This window comes from Alligator mississippiensis, chromosome 14 (genome assembly GCF_030867095.1).
Source record: "Alligator mississippiensis isolate rAllMis1 chromosome 14, rAllMis1, whole genome shotgun sequence".
Taxonomy (NCBI): domain Eukaryota; kingdom Metazoa; phylum Chordata; order Crocodylia; family Alligatoridae; genus Alligator; species Alligator mississippiensis.
Genome location: NC_081837.1, coordinates 44243480 through 44264906, shown reverse-complemented (window position 1 = coordinate 44264906; position 21427 = coordinate 44243480). Strand labels below are relative to the sequence as shown.

Sequence of the window (21427 nt, the reverse complement as noted above, 5' to 3'; positions counted from 1 at the left end):
CCCATTAGGATTAAGGGAATTAGTCCCCACTGACAGTGAGCAATAAGAGGTGCTTAATTCCCTTAGACATCTTTGCAGTGCCAGCCTGGGAGCCCTTTGGGCAGCTTTGAAAATCTCAGCTCTATTGATTTACCAGAAATGGCAGCATCTCTTCCCCTTGCTTATCTTGCTCATCGATTTGCTTCACCAAGCTGTGATGACATGCTCTCTAGATTAGTGGCGATATTCCCATCATTCTTAGTGGCTTGTCTTTTTACAGCATTTTAAACAGCTTCCAAGTTTACTTCCAAATGCCTGCTGGCAATGGGAGAATAGGGAATGGGTGTAACGCATCTATCCGAATGGCCATCCCCCTCTTCGTGTTCACAGAAGAGATAATTCATGGAAACCCGCTTTCCAGATCAGACGTCATTGCTATGCAGCTCTGCAAACAGCCATCAGGCAGTCATATGGTGGTTGATGAAGGTTATAACAAGGCCCTGAAAAGAAAGCTGAATGCTTGCTTCCACGATGCTGCGATTTCATGAGTTCAGACCTTTGCGGAGGCCTGTGTCCATATTATGTAAAAGGGTTAAGCATTTTTGCACAGGGTGGATTTGATTCTGTAGAGCATCTCTGGGGAATACAATCAGATTGTTTCTTGTTAAGTAGCTAGAGTAGATTCTTTCTAAAGTAACTGATTACAGGAGCAGATTGCACTTTAAAGACACATGTCCCCAAGAACTCATTCTTGCTTCAAACCAAAAGCAAATACATCCATAACTAGCATTTACTTTTCTTGGCTATTATTGTTGCCTCGACTGATGGGGCAATGATTTCATCTATCATGTAGGATACACCTTGAAGAACCACCATGTTGGTGTGGAGCTTGCATATCTCCTGGAAAGTTGAGGACTGATTTCTGAGTTTGATTAGGATCCATCCCAGAAAGGAACTTCAATCTACATATAGTGCACAACAGTCTTTTCCCCGCAAAAGATTACAGACTAAAAGACAAACCATGGTAGATGGAGGGGATGAAAAATCAGGTCAGTGAGGTGGAAGAGACAGTTTGACACCTAGAGTAGTGTCAATTCTTGAACAATTGGGAGCAGTGTTCATCGCTCACCACTTGACTGCCCATTACCAGGTAACACATACGGCATAGACATAGCAGGCCAGGTGCTGTCCATACACGCTCTGACCTTTTTAGACCATAATGTCTGCAGTGTAAGGCGATCTCTGTCTGCACCGTGGAAGAGGAGACTCTTGAAAGGGAACTTGAAGAAGGAGAAAGTGCTGGCTGTTCAGCTGGACTGGACATTTTGTCCAGGTGAAAGCTGTCGCCTGGAAGAAAGCAGGCATGTGCTTATCAGATAATTGGTGAATTGGGTATCGTTAATGTGGTCAAGGCAGGAGCTGACTTTGTAATAAAATAATGGCTTGTACTGTCAGGATGGTTTTAGTCACAACAGTAGGATGTGATGTTTCTCCGTCGCAGACTTCCGTCCCACTGGATGGATTATGGACCTAACCACTTTGTGTCATAAAGGTCTCCAAGCAGCGGGCAGTGACGTTTGCTGGCTTCTGATCGGGGCTGGACTCACAGTCGAAAGGGAAAAGGCCTCCATCGCACAGGCCCAGCCTCCTGAGCTACCCCTCAGCATGCAAGGTAAGTCTTTTCTCCTCTTGCTGTGATATTTTCCTAGAAATACTTAAATGTTTCAGATCACATAGCTGCCCAAAGGCTGTATCTCCCTCTTGCCTCAGCTCCCCAGAAAGTCTATTGGTATTCTTCTGTTCCAAAGCTCGTACTGCTGCCTAGCTCCTTGCCCTGCCTTTGATCTGTCTGCAACCATCAACAGTATTTTACCTCCGACTGGCCTGTCATTTTTATTTAAAAATAAAACATGCATGCACATAAAACCTCCAAATTGGGAGCTACTGAATGCTCTCTGTTTCTTTTATAGCCTGTTCACATTAAAAGTAGCTTAGCCATGAGTGAAGAAGTGCTACAGTTAGGCTGATGGCAAGAAAACCGGGGGAATGCTTTAGAGAGAAAGAAAAGGAAGAAAACCAATGGCTCTTTACAGCATTTGACTTGCAGCTTGCTTGCTTTTGACTTTCATCTTCTATTTAAAAATACAAAATTAGGAGCATTAAAAAAGAGCTCCCAAATTAGCTTTTTAATAGAGATTGGAATTTAAAAGGGGGCCGAGTCATGGGGGAAAAGCTATTCAAAATCACAGCCAGCCCAGCGCTAGCAGAGAGGAAGGTGAGAGCAGGCAGGAAAGAAGAGATTTTATAAAAAGATGACATTGTAAATCCAGCAAAAGTGCAGGAACCTGCCTGTGTCTCTTCCCTGACTTCTGCCATGTATCTGCTAGTGAAAGAAGAGTCAGGGAAATGGAAAACATTTTAAGAGGAAGCTTTTAAAGACATTTCATAAAGAAAGATCCAGGACATGTTATTGTGAACTTCTTTAGCTAATGAAGCTTTCCCATCTTAGCTCTTATGTTTCACATTGCATGCATCTCTTAATGTCTCCATAAAGCAATCTGTGCCGCTGCTTAGCTTCTAAACCAGCGGCTCTGAACCTTTTCACACTCCAGGCGCCCCTCGAAAATGCCAGCTCTTGGTTTTCACTTGTCTTCGCAACTTGGGAAAAACGATAGAGCAATTCTTCTGTTGCAAAGCACTCCGAAAGGCCACGGCAGGTCAGAGTGTTTTGAACACCACCAACCCCTATTTGACAAGTCTGGATGTATCTTGTGAAGGTGTTTGCACACCTCACAGCCCTAGCATGATGTTGCACTCTGCCGCACCCGTGAAAGGACCTCAGGGCACCCCAGGGTGTCACACTGCCCAGCTCTGCTGAGAATCATTGTTCTAAGCTGCTTATCTTTGCATATCCTTGTTTGCTGCTGCAAAAGCCATGTTTGAATTGTTTGAATTGTTTCCCTTGCCACTTTAGGCCTGGCTTTTCTATGGCTCTGAAGAATCATGTAGTAGTCATGGCCAGGGCACGTGTGCATGGCAAACCTAGCATCCCTCCCCAACGGTTCCCAAATTGCCAGCCATGTGTCTTCAGAAGCAGAGACAAAAGAAAGGGGCCAGATTGTGAGCTTCCCCGGGGCGGGTTTATAGACTCAGAGAAAATGAGGGTTGGGAGGTCACATCTACTCCAAGCCCCTGCTCCAAGCAGGACCAGCCCCAACTGCATCATCCCAGCCAAGGTTTTGTCTACTCAAGTCTTAAACACCTCCAGGGATGGAGGATCCACCACCTCTCTGAGAAACCTATTCCAGTGCTTTCCTACCCTCCTAGTGAGAAAAGTCCTCCTAGTCTCTAACCTCAACTGCCTTTGCTGCAACTGGAGCCCGTTGCTCCTTGTCCTGTCATCTGCCCCCGCTGAGTCCAGCCCAGCTCCATCCTCTTTTGGGGATGGGACCCCCTCCAGTGGAGACTCCCCCAGATTTCATAGATTTCATAGACATTGGGGCTGGAAGGGACCTCCCCAAGATCATTGGATCCAGCCCCTGCCCGAGATGCAGGAAGTCAGCTGGGGTCAAATGATCCCAGCAAGATAGGCATCCCAGTGTTTCTTGAGAGTGTCCAGAGTAGGTCCTTGCAGAGGCTATTCCAGGCCCTGGTGACTCAGACTGTAAAGTTTTTCTTTATGTCCAGCCTAAAATGGTCTTGCAGGAGTTTGTGACCATTGGACCTTGTCTTCCCTTGGGGGTGCTCTGGTGAATGGATATTCTCATAGTTCCTGATGCACATCCCTTATGTACTTATAGGGTACCACCAGGTCCCCCCTGAGCCTGCACTTTGCCAGGCTGAAGACCCATGGCTCAGCCTCTCCTCATAGATCCCCAGTGGCATTTGAAAAGGCTCTCCTTTCCCCAGTTGCCCCACCTTCCCCCTTGCCCTTCCTGTCTGTCTTGGCTGTTTTTTGGGTTTTTTTTTCCTGCCCATGCCTGCTTGGGTTTGGTCTGAACCCAGGGCAGGGGCAGGGGCTGGGGCAGGGCTGGGACTGGGGTAGGAGCAGGGTCAGGATCAGGGGCTGGGACCGGGGCAAGGTCAGTGTCAGGGAATGGGGCAGAGGCTCTACGCAGGAGCAGGAGCAGGGGCTGGACAGGAGCAGGGGTTGGGGCGGGAGCAGGGTCAGGATCGGGGGCTGGGGCAGGGGCAGGGCTGGGACTGGGGTAGGAGCAGGGTCAGGATCAGGGGCTGGGACCGGGGCAAGGTCAGTGTCAGGGAATGGGGCAGAGGCTCTACGCAGGAGCAGGAGCAGGAGCTGGACAGGAGCAGGGGTTGGGACGGGAGCAGGGTCAGGATCGGGGGCTGGGGCAGGGGCAGGGCTGGGACTGGGGTAGGAGCAGGGTCAGGATTGGGGGCTGGAACAGGCTCAGGGCTGGGGCAGGGGCAGAATCGGGGGTGGGACTGGGGCAAGGTCAGTGTCAGGGAATGGGGCAGAGGCTCTACGCAGGAGCAGGAGCAGGGGCTGGACAGGAGCAGGGGTTGGGGCGGGAGCAGGGTCAGGATCGGGGGCTGGGGCAGGGGCAGGGCTGGGCCTGGGGTAGGAGCAGGGTCAGGATTGGGGGCTGGAACAGGCTCAGGGCTGGGGCAGGGGCAGAATCGGGGGTGGGACTGGGGCAAGGTCAGTGTCAGGGAACGGGGCAGAGGCTGTGCGCAGGATCAGGAGCAGGGGCTGGGCCAGAGGCTGCAGTAGGGGCAGGGGCAGGGGTTGGGACTGTGGTAGGGTCAGGGGCTGGAGCAGGGTCAGGGGCTGGAGCAGGGTCAGGGTCAGGATCCGGGGCTAGGACTGGGGTAGGGGCAGGGGCTGGGGAAGGTGAATATGAGGGTCTGGGGCAGGGGAGGGGCAGGTAGCGGGTGCAGTGGTCGGCGGCGGAAGAGGCGGCTGCGGCGGCCGGCGGCGGGGAGGGATCGCAGGGCGCGGTGGCGGAGCGGAGGGAGCGGCGGAGCGGCGCTTGGCGGCCAGTGACATCTGGCGGCAAGTGCGGTGTGGGCGGCGGCGGGAGCCCCGCCCGGCTCCAGGCGGCCCGGGCCGGGCGGAGCTGTCCAGGGCGGCGGGTGCTGAAGGGTGCGCTGCACGCCGGGGCCGCGGCGCCCTCTGGCTGCAGCCGAGCCGGCTCCGGGCTCCGGGCTCCGGGCTCCGGGCGCGGGTCCGCGCGCTGCTCCCGCCGCCGCGCGAGGTAAGCAGCGCCCGGCTCTGCTCTGCTCTGCCCGCGGCCGGGGCCGGGGCCGGGGCCGGGGCCGGGGCTGCCCGGGGCCGGCGGGGCAAGCAGGCAGCGCTGAAGTCCCGCGGCAGACTCCGTGCCGCACCCCTCCCCCCGCCACATTAGCATGCAGGGTAAGGGCTGGGGTGTATTTAATGCCTGCGCTGGCGGGTGTCTCCGTGGCAGTGCACGCCGCCTCGCTGCAGCCCGCCGGCCGGCACTGGGCGCGGGGCGCGGGGCGCGGGGCCGAGGGAGCGAGCGCGCAGGCAGCCCCCGCGGGCGCCCAGCCTGCCCCGGCAGCCGGAGCGGGGCTGGAGGGCGGGGAAGCGCCGTCACGGACCAGCCTGCCAGGGAGAGACTCAGCCAGGCTCAGCAAGAAGAAGGAGCCGCTCTTGAGTCATCGACTTTGCCCGCGCTGGCTGCATTGCTCCTTGCTCCTGCCTGAGCTGAGGCGGGGAGTGGAGGGACAGGCAGGCAGGGCAGCCCAGCCTTTCCCACCCGCCCCCCAGCCCCGAGCCCCGAGCCCGTCCCTGCCCGCCGGCGCGAGCAGCTCTTTCCTGGCCAGGTAAGGCACGGCGGGGCCCCGGCGAGCGGGGCTCTCCTGCTGGTCTGGGCACCGAGGGAGGGGAGAAGTTTGCATGCGTTTCTACGAAGCCTGTTGCTGCGGCTGCCCGTGCTCCTGGTCCAGAGCTCGCACTGACTCATCAGCTGGCAACATTTGGGCAGCTTTTAGGATGTGCTGGGGCGGCGAGAGGACGGGAGTCTGGGCTGGGATGCAGGTGCTGAGGCTCGGACTGGCAGGTTTCGCTTTTCGATGCAAAGGGTTTTTGTCTGACCCACATCAAGATGAAAAGGGGAAAGACACACAGCTCCCCTCTCCGCCCAGCTACCAGCTCTCATTAGCGAGTCGCATGATGTTTACCAGCCTTTTTTATTATTCTTATTATTATGATTATTATTGCTAAGTTATCCTTGTCTGCTTCCAGAATGGAAAGCACCGTGTGATTCAGGGTGTTTCTAACTAGAGGACGTTACAAGAGGCATCTAGGCAGACTGACATCTCTGGCAGAAGTTAATGTGATGCAAATCCATCATGTATATCCTGAGCCTCTGAGTGAATGCACATAAATATATGTTCGCAGAAGTTTCTCTCCAGTGCATTATTGATCCTGCCGTGCATGTTGGTTTTGTGCGTTGAAATAGGAATCAAATCATTGCCAAGCAAAGCAAGTGCAGGTCAAGGACCTGAGATGGATAGACAAAGAAATGGATGGAGAATTCCTTAAGGAATTGGGAAAATTGAAAAAAAAGGCTTTGCTTTCAGTTTTGTTGACAGCGGTGTGGTGGCATGGTCCTTACCTCCGGAAAACACGGTCTGTTTGCTTCCTTGCTGTTGACATTTGGTTAAGTCAAAAAGCCAAATCCTTTTATCTTGTACACAAGCTCTTCTAAATACCATCAGCAGGCTGCTGATCCTTTGCTAACTAGTTTCTGCCAAATTATGCATGGGAATTAGCCAAGTAACATTTGAAATAAGGATGTGTCTGAATGTGTGTGTGTGTGTGTGTGTGTGTGTGTGTGTGTGTGTGTGTGCCCTTTCACTATAACACACAGCGCAGGTTGTGCTAAATATTTCTACCCTGCCAGCTGCTTGACACAGTAAGAAAGGAATTATTAATGTTACCCTCTGATCCCCGACTCAGTTTGCAGCAAGACGAGGTGGCTAATCAATGAAATAGTTGCATGTCCTATCACCCTAGACTTGAAGGGCACAATTCACAGGCATAGATGCAACCTCTTTTTCTCCCGCCCCCTCATTTCTCATGGACTGAAGACCTGTGAAAAGAAGCCGTCCCTAATGATAACGATATTCAGTTTTCCTTCCTCCTGTTACTACCCGGTCCTCACATACTGATACGCTCCAAAAATCCGAGCACCGAACAACTCTCACGTGTTAATCTTTCAAAATGGCTCTAACACTGAGTATTGGAGAAACAAATGGGACTAGATTACAACAGATTTAATGAAACTTTAAAAATTAAGCCTCTAGCACATACAGAAGGAACTTTTCTGAACTTCAGCCACATCTCTTCAGGCCACAGAGACTTGTAACTGAATAATACACTTTTATGGACAGCCTATGTAACCATCTCTCTCTCTTTTCATTTATTTATTTATTTATTTATTTTGTGGCCATTTTAGAGCTTACATGTTTAATTTTTTTTTCCCACATATGCTGTCAGTCTGGAAAGACCTTTTTATCTTAAAAATGGTCTTAAAATTGGCAAGACATTTATGAGTTACCAGTCTCTTATTTGAAACAGGTTTATAAGGAGCATTTGTAGTGTGCCTGACAGCAGTGAAGTGAGCTAGAATTTGGAGTCAGGGCTCTATGAAGTTCGAGTTGGACTTGGAATAAGATTCCTGGGACAGGTTTTGAGAGAAATAGAGGATCCCAATCGCTGTTACCGAGCAGAACCAGCGATGTACCACCCATTTCCAACCAATCCCCAGAGGATAGCACCAGTGTCCATAAAGCAAAACAGGGGACTGAGTGGCTTTGTGCATCAGTGACTGAATGCATAGCCTAGATGCCTTGGTCCTAAATCTACATTCAGGTTGGGTGGGTAACAAATGAAGTTAATGGCATTTTTTGCATTGGTGATGGCCACCCTTTCACTTCTCCACTGCCCAGTGAAAGGTGGCACTTTTGTTGGCTGGTTCTGTCTAGTCCCTATAGGGTCTCTCTTCAGCTAAGGATCGAAGCATATTTTTCCAAGTGGCATGGAGAAGTTTAAGCTGCTGTCATTTGCTGTTCTAGAGCTGTCAGTCTGGCATCTTTCAAGAGCCATCTTTAAACTAAGGGAACCATATAATGCATAGTGATCTCGAATAAACCTGCATGGTAAAATACCATGGGGTCAGGATTCTGCAGCTAGGGAAAATCAGAGAGATGCATCACAATGGGCTGTTGCATATATCATCATTACGAAACCTCTTATTGCAATGGTTGGAGGGTTGCATCAGGACAATTGACAAAACTTCACAGCGAGATGCTTCATACTATCAATATGATGAGTGATAATGCATAATACCCAGGGAGAGCACCATTTTGAGAACAGTTCACTAAAAGGTTTCACCACAGATTCATTCTGCTATCTTTCATTCAGTGTCTTGTGGCCTATTAAGATCAATAGTGCTATAGCACCAGCGATTGGAACGGTGCTGTTCATACAATTAAGATACGTCACGGTGAAATTATGTAGAGAGATGTTAGGTAGTTCAAGCAGTGAGGTTTCCAGCCTTATCCAGTGAAGCCAAAGGCAATCCTTCTATTGACTTAATGGACTTTGGATAGTCCACAGAATATCTTACTCAAATAATTGGACAGTAATTAAAATACAAAGGGAGTGAATGAAAACTAAGGTTAATAAGGTGAAAGGTCTGACTGAAGACCCAATGGAACAAGGAAATGCGGGTCTGCTGTAAATCAGAGTCACCGCATTGATTTTAGCAGAGCTAACCCAGTTTAAACCAGCTGAGGAGCCTCGGAGCTGTGGACATTTTTCTTTCTTTAGATGGGCCTCTAAGTATGGCAATGATAACAGGCTTGTTCCTTCACTTATTCAAGGACTTTTGCCTTTGTTAGTGAGGAAGCAATCAAGATAATCCTCGCAGGCTGGTAGCCGACCCTGTTAAAGTTTGATGTTTTACCTGTTTTGGTCTGGCATGGTTTAGATTTTGAGTGGGCGCGTCTACGTGTTCATTAACGCACATTAAGTTTAGTACTTGGTTAACCAGGTACTAACTAAATGCACAATAATTCACGCTACCGTGCAGTAGCGCTGGCTCATGGTTTTTCTGTGACACTTACTGCGCAGTAGCTTAATAACACTGCACAGTAGCATATTTTATTCTATATTGGCACGGTTTTTCACCGGCATGCTACTGCGCAGTGTTATTAGGCTACAGCACAGCAAGCGTCTCGTGTAGCCTGACACTACGCAGCGTGCCCATCTTACACACATGCACACGCTCACCATGCAGACTACCGAAGCTCAGGACTTCTGGGCAAAGCTGTCATGCCCTGAAGAGACCGATTTTTCCTCTTGCCCACTGGAATGGTGCAATATTTCACTGTAGTAAAACTTGTCTCAAGGAACTACCCAGGGGACCAGCAAAAAAAGCTGTTGCCTAGCAGAGGTTTTTAACTAAAGGTTGAGCAAAACTGTACTGCAAACCCTGGAAGATTTCAGAGTCAGTCTTTGATGCGAGCTACCAATGGGCAGTCTGTAGTGCTAGCTTCGCCGCATTCAGAGCTTGCTTTTTATGAGAAGTCCAACTGGGTCCATTTTAGGTCTTCGGCCACAAGCGTTTCCCCTGGTAAACTGCCAGTGGATTTCACCAGAGTTTCCAGCTCTTTCTTGACAGCTGTAGTCAGAACGATAAATGCATAAAGCTTACACCTGTGGAATTATGGATTCGTCTTGTTTGTAAGGAAGCAAATATAAATTAGCGTGTTTATGCTACTTTTAAATACTTTTAATGAGGAATCATTTGCCATTCAAAACTTCCATCTATGATAATGCTATAACCTTCCCTTGTTGATTATCATGCATATCTTTTAATAGTCATTCTTCTAAGCGGGGGCTAGCACAAATTAGCTCCTCTGTTGCTGTGGATTCCCTCAAAGATATTTATCCAGATAGTTTTAGCAGTCCCTGGGCAAGACAGCCCCAGCTGACCTCCTGCTATATTTTTATTTTATTTCATTTGTAGATGGAAATGATTTGACTTCAAACGGGGCCTAAAAGCAGCAGAACTGTCTTCTCCGATAACAAGGAAGGCCTCGAGCCATCATGGCAGCAGGCGTGGCAGCATGGCTGCCTTTTGCCAGGGCGGCCGCCATAGGATGGATGCCAGTGGCCAACTGCCCCATGCCACTGGCCCCCACGGATAAAAACAAGAGGCAGGACGAGCTGATCATCCTGAACGTGAGCGGGCGGCGCTTCCAGACCTGGAGGACTACCCTGGAGAGATACCCGGACACTCTTCTGGGCAGCACCGAGAAGGAGTTCTTCTTCAACGAAGACACTAAGGAATATTTTTTTGACCGGGACCCTGAAGTCTTTAGGTGCATCTTAAATTTTTACAGAACTGGCAAGCTGCACTACCCGCGATATGAGTGCATCTCTGCCTATGACGAGGAGCTCGCCTTCTACGGGATCCTACCTGAAATCATTGGGGACTGCTGCTACGAAGAGTACAAAGATAGGAAGCGGGAAAATGCCGAGCGGCTGATGGATGACAACGACTCGGAGAACAACCAAGAAGGGTCCATGCCATCCCTCAACTTCCGGGAGACCATGTGGCGAGCCTTCGAAAACCCCCATACCAGCACCTTAGCCTTAGTCTTTTACTATGTCACCGGCTTCTTTATTGCCGTCTCTGTGATCACTAATGTGGTAGAAACCGTCCCCTGTGGCACGGTGCCGGGGAACAAGGAGCTTCCATGTGGGGAGAGGTACGCTGTGGCTTTCTTCTGCTTGGACACAGCTTGCGTTATGATATTCACCGTCGAGTATCTTTTGAGACTCTTCGCGGCCCCGAGTCGCTACAGGTTCATGAGGAGCGTGATGAGCATCATTGACGTGGTGGCCATCATGCCCTACTATATTGGCTTGGTGATGACCGATAATGAGGATGTCAGCGGAGCCTTTGTGACGCTACGGGTTTTCAGGGTTTTCAGGATTTTCAAGTTCTCCCGCCATTCGCAAGGCTTACGAATCTTGGGCTACACTCTGAAGAGCTGTGCCTCTGAACTTGGCTTTCTCCTCTTTTCCCTCACTATGGCAATCATCATCTTTGCTACAGTGATGTTTTATGCAGAGAAAGGATCCTCAGCTAGCAAATTCACCAGCATCCCAGCTTCCTTTTGGTACACTATTGTAACCATGACAACTCTTGGGTAAGTGTTGCATTTTCTTTTATTAGGCCGTAGACAAACACGTGCTAGTTGCGGAAGTTTGGTTACTTTTTGAGGGTAAGTCTTTGTTTTTCTCTTAATAGTATGTGTTGCTAGGGGCTTTAGGACTGTTACAGGCCTGTTTCTCCTCTGCCTGGCACTTCTGCGGGCATTTACACCTATGCAAAGTGGTCACAAAACATCAAGTTTTGCAAAACAGTTTGCAAACGCTTGACACAACTGTGAGCGAGTGCAGGAGAAGCAAGGCCGTAGAGATGCAGGCCCTGCCATAATGGCCTGGTAGCATTGCACCTGCTTTGCATTCAGTGTTCAGACATGGAAATGGTGGCACACGGCACAAAGCAGTGGAAGGGCAGGACTTCTGGTTCTTTTCAGACGTATTTAACCAACCTATTACTCAGATACAAAATCACTGAAGTCATTGCTTAGTTTTGTATCTTCAGCCTTTACTGTAAATGATTTGACAGCTTGGCGTGCGGGTACCGGAGGCTTGCTGAATTCAAGCAGATATTGCGGCCAGTTGCCTTAGTGCAGGTATTTCCTGAATTACAGGACAGGCTTTGCTTGTTGTTATCTGAACGGGAAATAGCCCTTTTTGCTGTGTTTACCTGGGAGTTACAGAAGTTGCAGTAGTAATGGCAGTAATCTGTAGCCATTACAGTAATGTGCGAAAAGCTCATATGGACAGGTGCAAATAAACGGCATAATCACAAGCAGGGGAAACACAGCCTGGAGGACTCTCTCTCCCCCCCGATATTTCATTTCTCTCCCGTTGACATTACAGCTGTTTCTGCAAAGATTATAGATGTGTGTTTCTGTCACGCAGGACTGAAACCTTCCTGAAAGAAAACAGACTAGCCAAACACTCGCTGTGACAGGCTTGTACCAAGTAGAGTAATCTTCAGAGGTTGTAGCTGCAGGCGCTTAAAGTTGCACAGTCTAATGCAATCTCTTCATTCCATAATTCATAATCATGTGCTAAATTTTAATTTACTTTGCAAAGAGCTTTCCTGCTGAGGAGCTCAATGAGTTTTATATTTGATCTCAGATGAGTCTCTCCTTTTCCTGTTTCCTGTTTTAAATACTTCCCTTTACCTATTAGGCATAAAAAGGCAGACAAAAGAACTTTTAAAATATTCAAATTGTAACTCAGCTGTCAAGAAGTGGCAGAGTGTGGGCCTGTGACAGCTGTACGTTTTGGATTTCTTTGGCAAATAAGAGCATAAAGCATATCTGCCATGAGAACCGAAGGAGATGATAATTTCCCTAGCCTTGAATATGCCCGCAGTCTGGCCAAAACCTGCAAACTTGGATGACTAAAGTTAGGCTCCTCCACCCCGATCGGAGTATTTCGGTAGCAGTGGCCTGCTCTACTTGCAGCTCCTGAGTTTAAAATGTCGACTTTCTGCAACTTCCAGACTCGGACTCCACGATCTCATCGCCACCGTGTCCGAGCAGCTCCCAGTAGTGCATTAAGCAATGTGACTAATATCTGTCACATTTGTTCTCTCCTGCTCTCCCCAAGGGGAGGAATGAGCAGTGGAGTGTTTCTTCTTGGGTTTGTTTAAGGCTCTGAACACACGCGCAGGTTGCTGCACGGTTGAGTTAGAGAAGGGAAGGCCCAGGAAAACACTAGGTAGGCATTAGGCAACCAAAGAAATCTAGTCTAGGCTGAAGTTTACTTACTAGCCCACTTAGCTGAATGAAACGGCCTCTTGCTTGTAGTACCTTTTCTTTCTGCATGTTTTGATAGAGAAAAAAAACAGACCGGTCCTGAGTACTTTAAAGCGTTCTCAATCTATGGCAATCATAGGCATTATACTTGAATGAGTGCTTTAAACAGGTTGACAAGAATAAAATAATTACAGGCATTGAAACAGGACCTTGTAAGATATAGCTGGAACAAAATCTATTTAAGCAATGGTAGCCATCTGCAAAATATGACTGATGCGATGAAGCATGAACATTCACCTTCATTGTTTTGGGGAGAAGGGAGATGATAATTAAAATACTTTGCCTTAGCACATAGCATGTTTGCTGCACTGCCGTGATGGGGCTGTTTTTATAGAGTTGTGTCGTTTGAGACATGCAAAGCGTCGTTTGGTAAGAGAGCAAAGACAGAATCCTGGGCTTGCTTACTCACCCTCCCTCTCTCTCCTCATCTCATTTATAACATGCCTGATTGCCTGTCACTTTGGTCTAAGAACCGAGACCTGTTGCTCTGCAATTGTTTGCTCCAATCACATGCTAGAAAAGCCATTACTGCAAGGTACAAGAAAGAGCAACTTTCATCAAAGACAGGTTCCTCCGCCCCCTCCTCCCAGATGGGCGTGTGCCAGACACAACCATTGCAACCCATAAGTGAATGCACTTACACAAGAGTTAAGGCTTTGCAGACTCCCTGCTGGATCGGCCTCAGAAAAAACACCTTGGCGTGTCCAGCTGAGCATGCACGTGTGGTATGTGACCCGTCTGTGGTGCTGCCCACTGCACACGCCGCACATGCAGTGCTCCCTGTGCCGTGGGGTTTGGACACCAGCAGATCCTGGTGTCAAAAAAACTTATGCCTATAAAAAGTGGGGTGGTACACATGGTGGCAGTGCATGCCGCCCAAAACTAGAGCCTGGCTCCAGCTGCCAGCCAGGCTCCTTGCTGCCGAATCGTCGTGGCTGCAGCCCCCAGACACCCCCAGGATCCCAGGTAAGGCTGCTGGGGCCATCCCAGGTGTTGACCCCAGCCTCCCCTACCCCACCCAAGGCAACATGCCCCACACCGGAGCATGCATGTATGAGCTTTCCCCAGGGACAAGTAGCAGCAGCAGCAGCACATATTGTGCCACTATTGCTTGTCCGCGGGGAAATGCATGTACCTGCTCATGGGGACGTGCTCCTTGATGGCTGAAGAGCTGCTGTTTAGGGCATAGTTCAAGTCCCAGCTGTGGTGATCAGTGTATATATAACAAAGGGCAGCGATGGGACAGGGTGCCATGAACAAGTTCCCACTGCTCTGTGGCCGGGGGGGGCCCAAACAACAGTCGCTACTCCCACGTGGATGCAATTATACAAACATTCGGGAAAAATACGTAGAAACAAATCATTTGGATTCAATTCATTTCTACCTTTCCCATTGAAATACTGACTGAGATTACATGATGCAGGTGGTTAATGGAGCCAAAGTCAGTTAACAGGAAAGGGACAAGGTTTAAAATAAAGGGGAAGAGGCCGTCTCAGCATCCCATTTCCTGCTAAAAGCAAGAGCCTGAATTTAGGCACCTGTATCCATTCAAAGCCCAGGTGTGCAAACCTTATCCGTCTGTTGTGAACCCCAGTTGTGCTCCGCTGTGCAACTGGGACGCGACATCCTTCGTTTGTTCATAGACATGAGCACGTTCTGGTAGAAAAGAGGAGCTTTGAGGAAACTACAGGTCTGCTCCCGGGGGTGCAAGGAGACTCTGGTTTCTAGGTAGGAGATAAATGTCATTGATTGAGCTGGAGGGATGCTGATGGATGTACAGTGCATGCAGCTTTTCTAATTTGTCTCTGTCTGTCAGAGGCACGGTGCACTTCGGCCCTACTCTCACCTGGTCCGTAGAGAGGGGACGCTGTTCCTCTGGAGGATCTACCTACACAGATGTGAGCGTTCAATAAGCTGGCTATGCTAGATTTAAGATTGGAAGACTAGCACAAAGATGCCTGTAGGCACCTCGGATATGAGTTACTGGCACTAAAGATGATTAAATACAAGGATTTAAGGCACTGGGAGGAAACGTGCAGAGAAATTGGGTCTTTGTTCTTTTCATTTTCTGTTTGCAATTTATTTTTGACTAGCTGCCTCAAATTCCCCCTGTACTTAAGCCAAATGGAGCAAAGACTCTCAGAGGACTTCACCGTCCCAGGTGCACCCGAGTCAGGAGAAAAGCTAGTCAAGGCTCAGACTTTCCATCCCGTGGGAAATGCTGATATCTCACAAAAAGAAAAGAAAAGGAAAATGTTTTCATCCCGATTTGGAATGAAGATGAACAATTGGTAAAGGCCATGAGGAAGCAGCTCCAGAACATTTGTTTCTGGAGAAAAAAAAACATGTTTCCAGTTGATTTAAAAAAACCCAACAAACCCCAGAGCAGCTGGCTTCTTGAGCTCCTCTTGGCAGCTGGGGGCAACCCAGGGAGTTTCCAGAGCCAGAAGAGTCCTCCGGCCGCAGGCTGCGGATCTGAGCACCCCTAAGCGCCGCGGAGGGAGCCTGCAAGCCTGGGGTGCCTCCCCCTGAGAAAGGCTGCTTGGTGGGGTTGCTCCAGCCCCCAAACCTGCCCCTTCTTCCCCAGCCTAGCAGATGAGCTAGCAAGACACTAGGTAGGTTTCTGGAGCTAAAACCAAACCATGCCCATATAACACTTTGATTTTTAACACACTGGCCTTTTCAGATGCAAACTCTTATAGTTGCAAAATTCCTGACCAGCTCCACTCCAGAGTGCGTTGACTCTGCTTGGAAGGGACTTGTTGCTAATTAGTGGATTTGCAATTCCCACCTCACTGTCACTGCCAAAAAACGCAGCCGACATCTCTAGCAGGAGGCACAATATGCTGGAGTTTGCCCGTTGAGGAGGGTGCCAGTGAGCTGCTTGCAGCTGAGCAGCGCTCAGAGCTTTCATAAACACGTTGCAATGATCTCTTCAGTTGCCTTTACAATTTGAATTAGGATTTGAAAAAGGTTTGGTCCCAGGGAAATGATATATGTTTAAAGAAATGAGCAAGGAGGGGAAAGATGTTTGCACATTGGAGTATTTAATGCAGGTAACTGGATAATGATCTGGTCTTGGACTTCCACTGGCTGCAAGAAATTGGTTTTTAAATGTGATGGGGAATATATGGGGGGATGCTCCCTATCCTAATAAACCATTAAAAAATGAACTCACTGTGAATGATTGGAAAGTTTATTAAAAGCCAATAAACAAAGCCAGCCTTTAGAGAGCATTAACAGATGTTCCAGTTGACTAACGTTAAGAAAAAGAAGAAAAAAACATCTAAGCCAAATCTCGAGCTAGGGTAAGATAAATCGGCCCCAGTGAAGCCAAGGAAGCTAAGATCATCTATATGAGCTCTAGCCCTTCATGAAGCCCTCGGTAATGAAGAGAATTGATCCGCAGGCATTTTCTTCTCCTGAGCAATGTTACACAAAAGCAAACATTTTCTTCAAAAATTTTCAAGTATACTGTCTAATTTTGCCCACAACTTCAGAAACCCCAAAATATTTAGCTAGCAACTTGTGGTGTTCAACCAAAATATTTTGCAGAAGGGTGAGATTTCCTGAAAAGAAGCAGACAGTATTTATGGAAATTAAAAAAAAAAAAAAAAAAATGAATCATTGTATTGAAATGAAAACCATCAGATCCCAGTTTCAACAGGAAGTTTTTTACTGGCCTAGTTACACGTGGATTTCCTGCATCCTCTGCCATAAAAAGGCCTTTAAATGCACGGGCCTGATTCTGTGCTCTGTTGCACCAGTTTCATGCCACCGTGACTGCATTGCCTTTAACGGGGCTTTACTGATTTATACCAGCTGAAGACGTGGCCCCAAAACTTTGCTGAAAATATCGAAGTGTGTAACTTCTTCATTTCCTGGAGACCGCTCCCATTTCCCGCGCAACCTGCCTGCCATGAAGTTGAACACCCTGGGTACGACGCAGGTCCACTGTATTGCAAAAGTACCAAATTTAAGAATATGCTTCTTGACTCCTCCAGATGTATCAGGGCAGAAGCTGGAGGGTGGTTTTTGCTTTACTGAATATTTCAATCCTATTCCAAATTTCACAAGTGGAATAAATGGGAATCCTTCCATGGATTTTTTTCATCAGCCTGAGATCAAGGCCTCAAATCTTTTGCACAGCACTTTTGGTGGGGTGGTTGTTCAGTCGGAGCTCTGAGAAATCAATGACGACTCGCATGTTGCTTTGGAGAGCAGGAGACTCCAAAGAGACAGGTACAACAGCCGCTCTACGGGGCGGCGAGCCGAACAAAGGAATCAAATTATACTGACCCTGCATCTCCCGTCCTGCTGCTGTGCTCATCAGTCCTGGTTTAACAGAGGCTGTTTTTAATTTAGCATGATTTAAATTTTACTCAGGAGGTTTTTTAATGAAAGTGTTATTCTTGGGTGCATCTTAAATCAATCTGAATTACTGAAACAACTACTCAAAATTAATTCCAAATCAGCTCCCCAGTCCATGCAGAAACATTTTCCTCCAGAGGCTGACGGCTCCCATGCCTTTCTCCCATCCCCAGTAAAGCATCCATAAAATACATGTTCGTTTTTCCACCACCGTGGTGTTTTGCTGGAAGAGGTGCTGACCCGAACCTGCAGCCTCAGCTGTGTAGGTAGAGTCAAACCACGGCTGCTGGGCACAGGGCTAGCTCTTCAATATTAGTATTCAGAGACATACCCCGTCCTTAGTTCGTGGTTAGCTGGCTTGAGCACTGCTCTGTGATAGCCAATCCATTTCCAGGCAGTTTAATTATTATAAATTGTGTCGCTTTGTGTTAGCGTGTGTTGTTTTTATTTACTTTTCAATCGCATTTTATTTTTTGATTGGAGGCCATCTCCCTCCAGCACGCAGGACAACTGAGGCTAGCACGAGTCCCATTTTGTGCTATGTTAAAAACAGGACAGCTTTCAAGTAAAAGAGCCTTTTCTCTCCCAAACACTTTAAAGTTTTCTTTTGTTTTTTTAAGTAAAAACAGTAAAAGCAGCAGATTTTTTTTTTCATATGCCATGATCCCAAAGACACCTACATATTTTGTTTCCTATATATCTTAATCTATTTGGATACAACTGGACACATTTTGGAGTGAGTAGTATAAATTAATGCATGTCCTACCTTCTATTCTACCCACATTTGTATATCATTCTCATCTTTGTAATATCTCTTTAAGCATCACCTAGACAAAGAATATAGGCTGGTATTTGCAAAAGGGACCAAATGAGTTCAAAGCAAAAGTCCCATTGAAAGGCAATGCGACTGGCGCTTCAATCTGTTGCAAGTGATTTTGGGAGTCCTAAGCAACAGGCTCTAAGCAAATATATAATGCCTAAAGGTCTCAGGTCAATGTGAAAATTGTAATATGTTCTGTGAACATAAAGTTGTGACCTTTCTGAGTTGTCCTTTCATGAATATTCAGGCAATTCACAGCAATATATTTTTAAGTGGTACTCATGAGTATTCATGTCCCAAGTCACATTTTACAAGGACATTCATTTTAAACTGATTTTGCTGTATCAGGGCCAAAACCAACAGCATATGTTAGACTCAGGACCACAATCAGAGAACAGAACATGGGTGTTGGACTTGCGCAACCAGTCACAATCAAATCATGCACCTCAATATATGCCCTGTACTTAATAATAATTTACATATTGAATTGAGCCAGATCAATCCAGAGAAGGAAAAAACCCCTTAAATATATGTAGTTAAGAAATGAGAAACCTGCATCCTGCTTGCATATACTCTCCAGTCAGGAAAGGAAACTATATCCAGGAAATAAACTGTGTCACAAAACTTGTTGGCATTACAGAAATAATAACTCTTTTGAGCCAATATCCTCTGCTTCTTTTTCGAATACTTCCAATGGCATTTGCAGAAGCAGAACTCTCCCTTCCTAGAGAAGTGGATGGGAATGTTTTATCCTGGATTTCAGTAGATATGGAGGAAGTCGGCTACTGAGAAATATTTAACAACCTTCCCCTTTGGCACCTGTGGATGAATTATTGTTCTGTTGCCCTAAGAAATGGCAGCATCTCTAGCTCTTCTGAAATTGCATTGTCCTATATATCATCACCAGCGTCGAGAAGCATTTTGCAGAATACAGGAAGGTTTCCAAGCCGGGATCTCTCCATCCACCGTGTTTTTAGTGTTCTAGTTCGAGACATTTTGCTTTCTTGGCTCCATCTTTTCTTTCCAAGCTGGGACTGGATACTTACGGGACTGACAGTGAATCGCAGAACTTTATTCCTTTCTCTGTCACCCTGGTGCAAAACAAAGTTGAACTCCACGATGTTTAATTTAATCAGCGATATTTGCATGGTGGCACACGCACCATGATTTGATGAGCCTTTGTCCAATCCCTGAAGGCACACACCCAATCATTAAATGGTGGCATTACGGGAACGTGTGTTGGCAGGCTGAGCAGCCAAGCCAAGAATGAGAAGAACACTACAAAGAGGATTGCCTTCCTGCATGGAAAGAAATCCTTCCGGGTGCATCCTAGTCTAGACGAGACCTACCCGCCTGCCAGATATTATACGTGCCTGGGTGTAGCAAAATACATCCAAAGAGTCGTATTGATGTCATTGGCTTTTGCATCAGTCCCTAAATCAGCAGACAGTTTGGAACCCATTAATGCCTAATCAGAAAATGTTTCTGTCTAATGTAGAATTCTATTATGCATGAAAATTTGAGCCTAGATTGGGAACTTAGACAATTAAGGAGAAAATAAAAACAACAGCTGGAGGAGAGAAAGCTAGAAAACAGGAAAAAATAATGGAGGGAACCACAAATGAACAAAAGCAACCATGTATGTCATGCAAAACCAGGATGTCACCGACACAAAGGTATCCATCCGTTTAGACCTCATTGATGGTCTTGCCTTGGGTGACTTTACATCACTCATGACGACCTGGGAATTTCTTGCTGATGATATAACCAGCTTATGGACAGAGCAGGGTTTTTCTATTTTATTTCGTTTCATGTTGTTTCAAGGTGGCATCCTATGCATCCATGGAGGGAGAAGGATATGTGTGAGTGTGTAAGACAAAGGAGGAGAGTGGTGGTAAAGGGAGAAAAATGGCATTTAACCAACTGTGTCTAAAAGAAATGAGGAAAATATTAGTTGGTTTTCTTTGTTTGCTGGAAGTTTTTCTTTGCTGAAGAGCACTCCATCACAGGGAAGAAGCAGGATCACATTTAAGTAGTATAATAGCATGGTAAATACTTAATGCCAAACTGTTGACACATGGCCTTGCATAAGCCTTCTGAATCCTGGCCGCATCTCCTGCGTAGCACCGCCAGGTATGCAGCTCATGAATACAGGTTTATCTGCAGTTATGTCTCTGAGGAAAAGATATAAACACTTGATCTGATTTTGACTTTCATTCTCCTTCTTGATACAAATTAAGGGGAGCCAGAAAAGTAAGGAAAATATCAAACCATTTGTAGACCATTGCTCTTCATGGCTTCTCCTGGAAGATTGCATTTTGGGCTATGTAATCACATTTTGTGTGTCAGGACTTCAATAAGAGTCATTAAACTGAATCAGAAAAATTGTTTTAATATAAATGCTACCTTGCGCATTTAACCTTGCTGATGGAAAGATGGATGAGATGCGGGACGCTTCCTTTGTAATGCAAGGCTCTACAATTTCATCACCGCTGCTATTTCCTACGCAGCCAACAACTAATATCCACAAGCTAAAGAACAGCTTGAATTTAATATAGAGAAAGTCCAATCAAACAATAAATTGATGGAGCTATATAAAGAAACCATTTTCTTGCTGCATTCTGTCGACTCAGACTTCATCCTATGTGAAATGGGTATCAATTTTCTCCTCCTAATGGATTTACAGATATTGTGTGTGAAATTTGTTTCTGATAAGACACTAAAGAGAGAAACTTTTTTCCCCCTGCATTGCCTGGGTAGAAACTCCAAGGCGGCATCTCATTTTTGGGGGGGCTGCTTAAATACACCAGCACCCCAAACATAGTAAAATATTTTTATTAATTCAAAAATGTTTTTTTCTGGGTTCGACTGAATCAATTGGAGGTTTTTTTCTCTATTGAGATTGGGTGGTTTTTCTTTTTTAATTTCTTTTTTGTTGATGTGTATCTAATCACATTCCAGGGTTTATCAGCCAGAAATGGCAGCTGGTTATTTTCTTCTCTTTTAAAAGCCCATGGTCTGAATTGTAGATTTTCATGAATCAGGCTAAATGGTAGTACCAGCTAGGATAATGATAATGCAGTAACCACATATACCAGTGAAAACGCTGGTAAACAGTGTGTCTGAAGTGATTGCTTTAACGCATTTTACAAAGCTTTACTTTCTTTTCTGCCTGCATTACTGCAAGCACATGGAAAAAAAAATATTAACAATAACACTGTATTTCACTGGAGATGAAGGGAAATTATTGGTTTGCTGACTGGGATTGAGCTTTTTTTAGTCTCATAAAATGAT

General features: G+C 46.8%; 1 protein-coding gene across 1 annotated transcript in view; it reads left to right on the top strand.

Annotated features, from left to right (window-relative positions):
- The first annotated feature begins 10014 nt into the window (after positions 1-10014).
- Positions 10015-21427, top strand: part of KCND3 (potassium voltage-gated channel subfamily D member 3) — a 195759-nt gene continuing 184346 nt past the window's right edge. The window contains exon 1 of the mRNA XM_006268071.3: positions 10015-11190. Within this exon, the coding sequence (XP_006268133.1) occupies positions 10082-11190 (1109 nt within the window). The 5' untranslated portion in view covers positions 10015-10081. The remainder of the gene's footprint in view (positions 11191-21427) is intronic.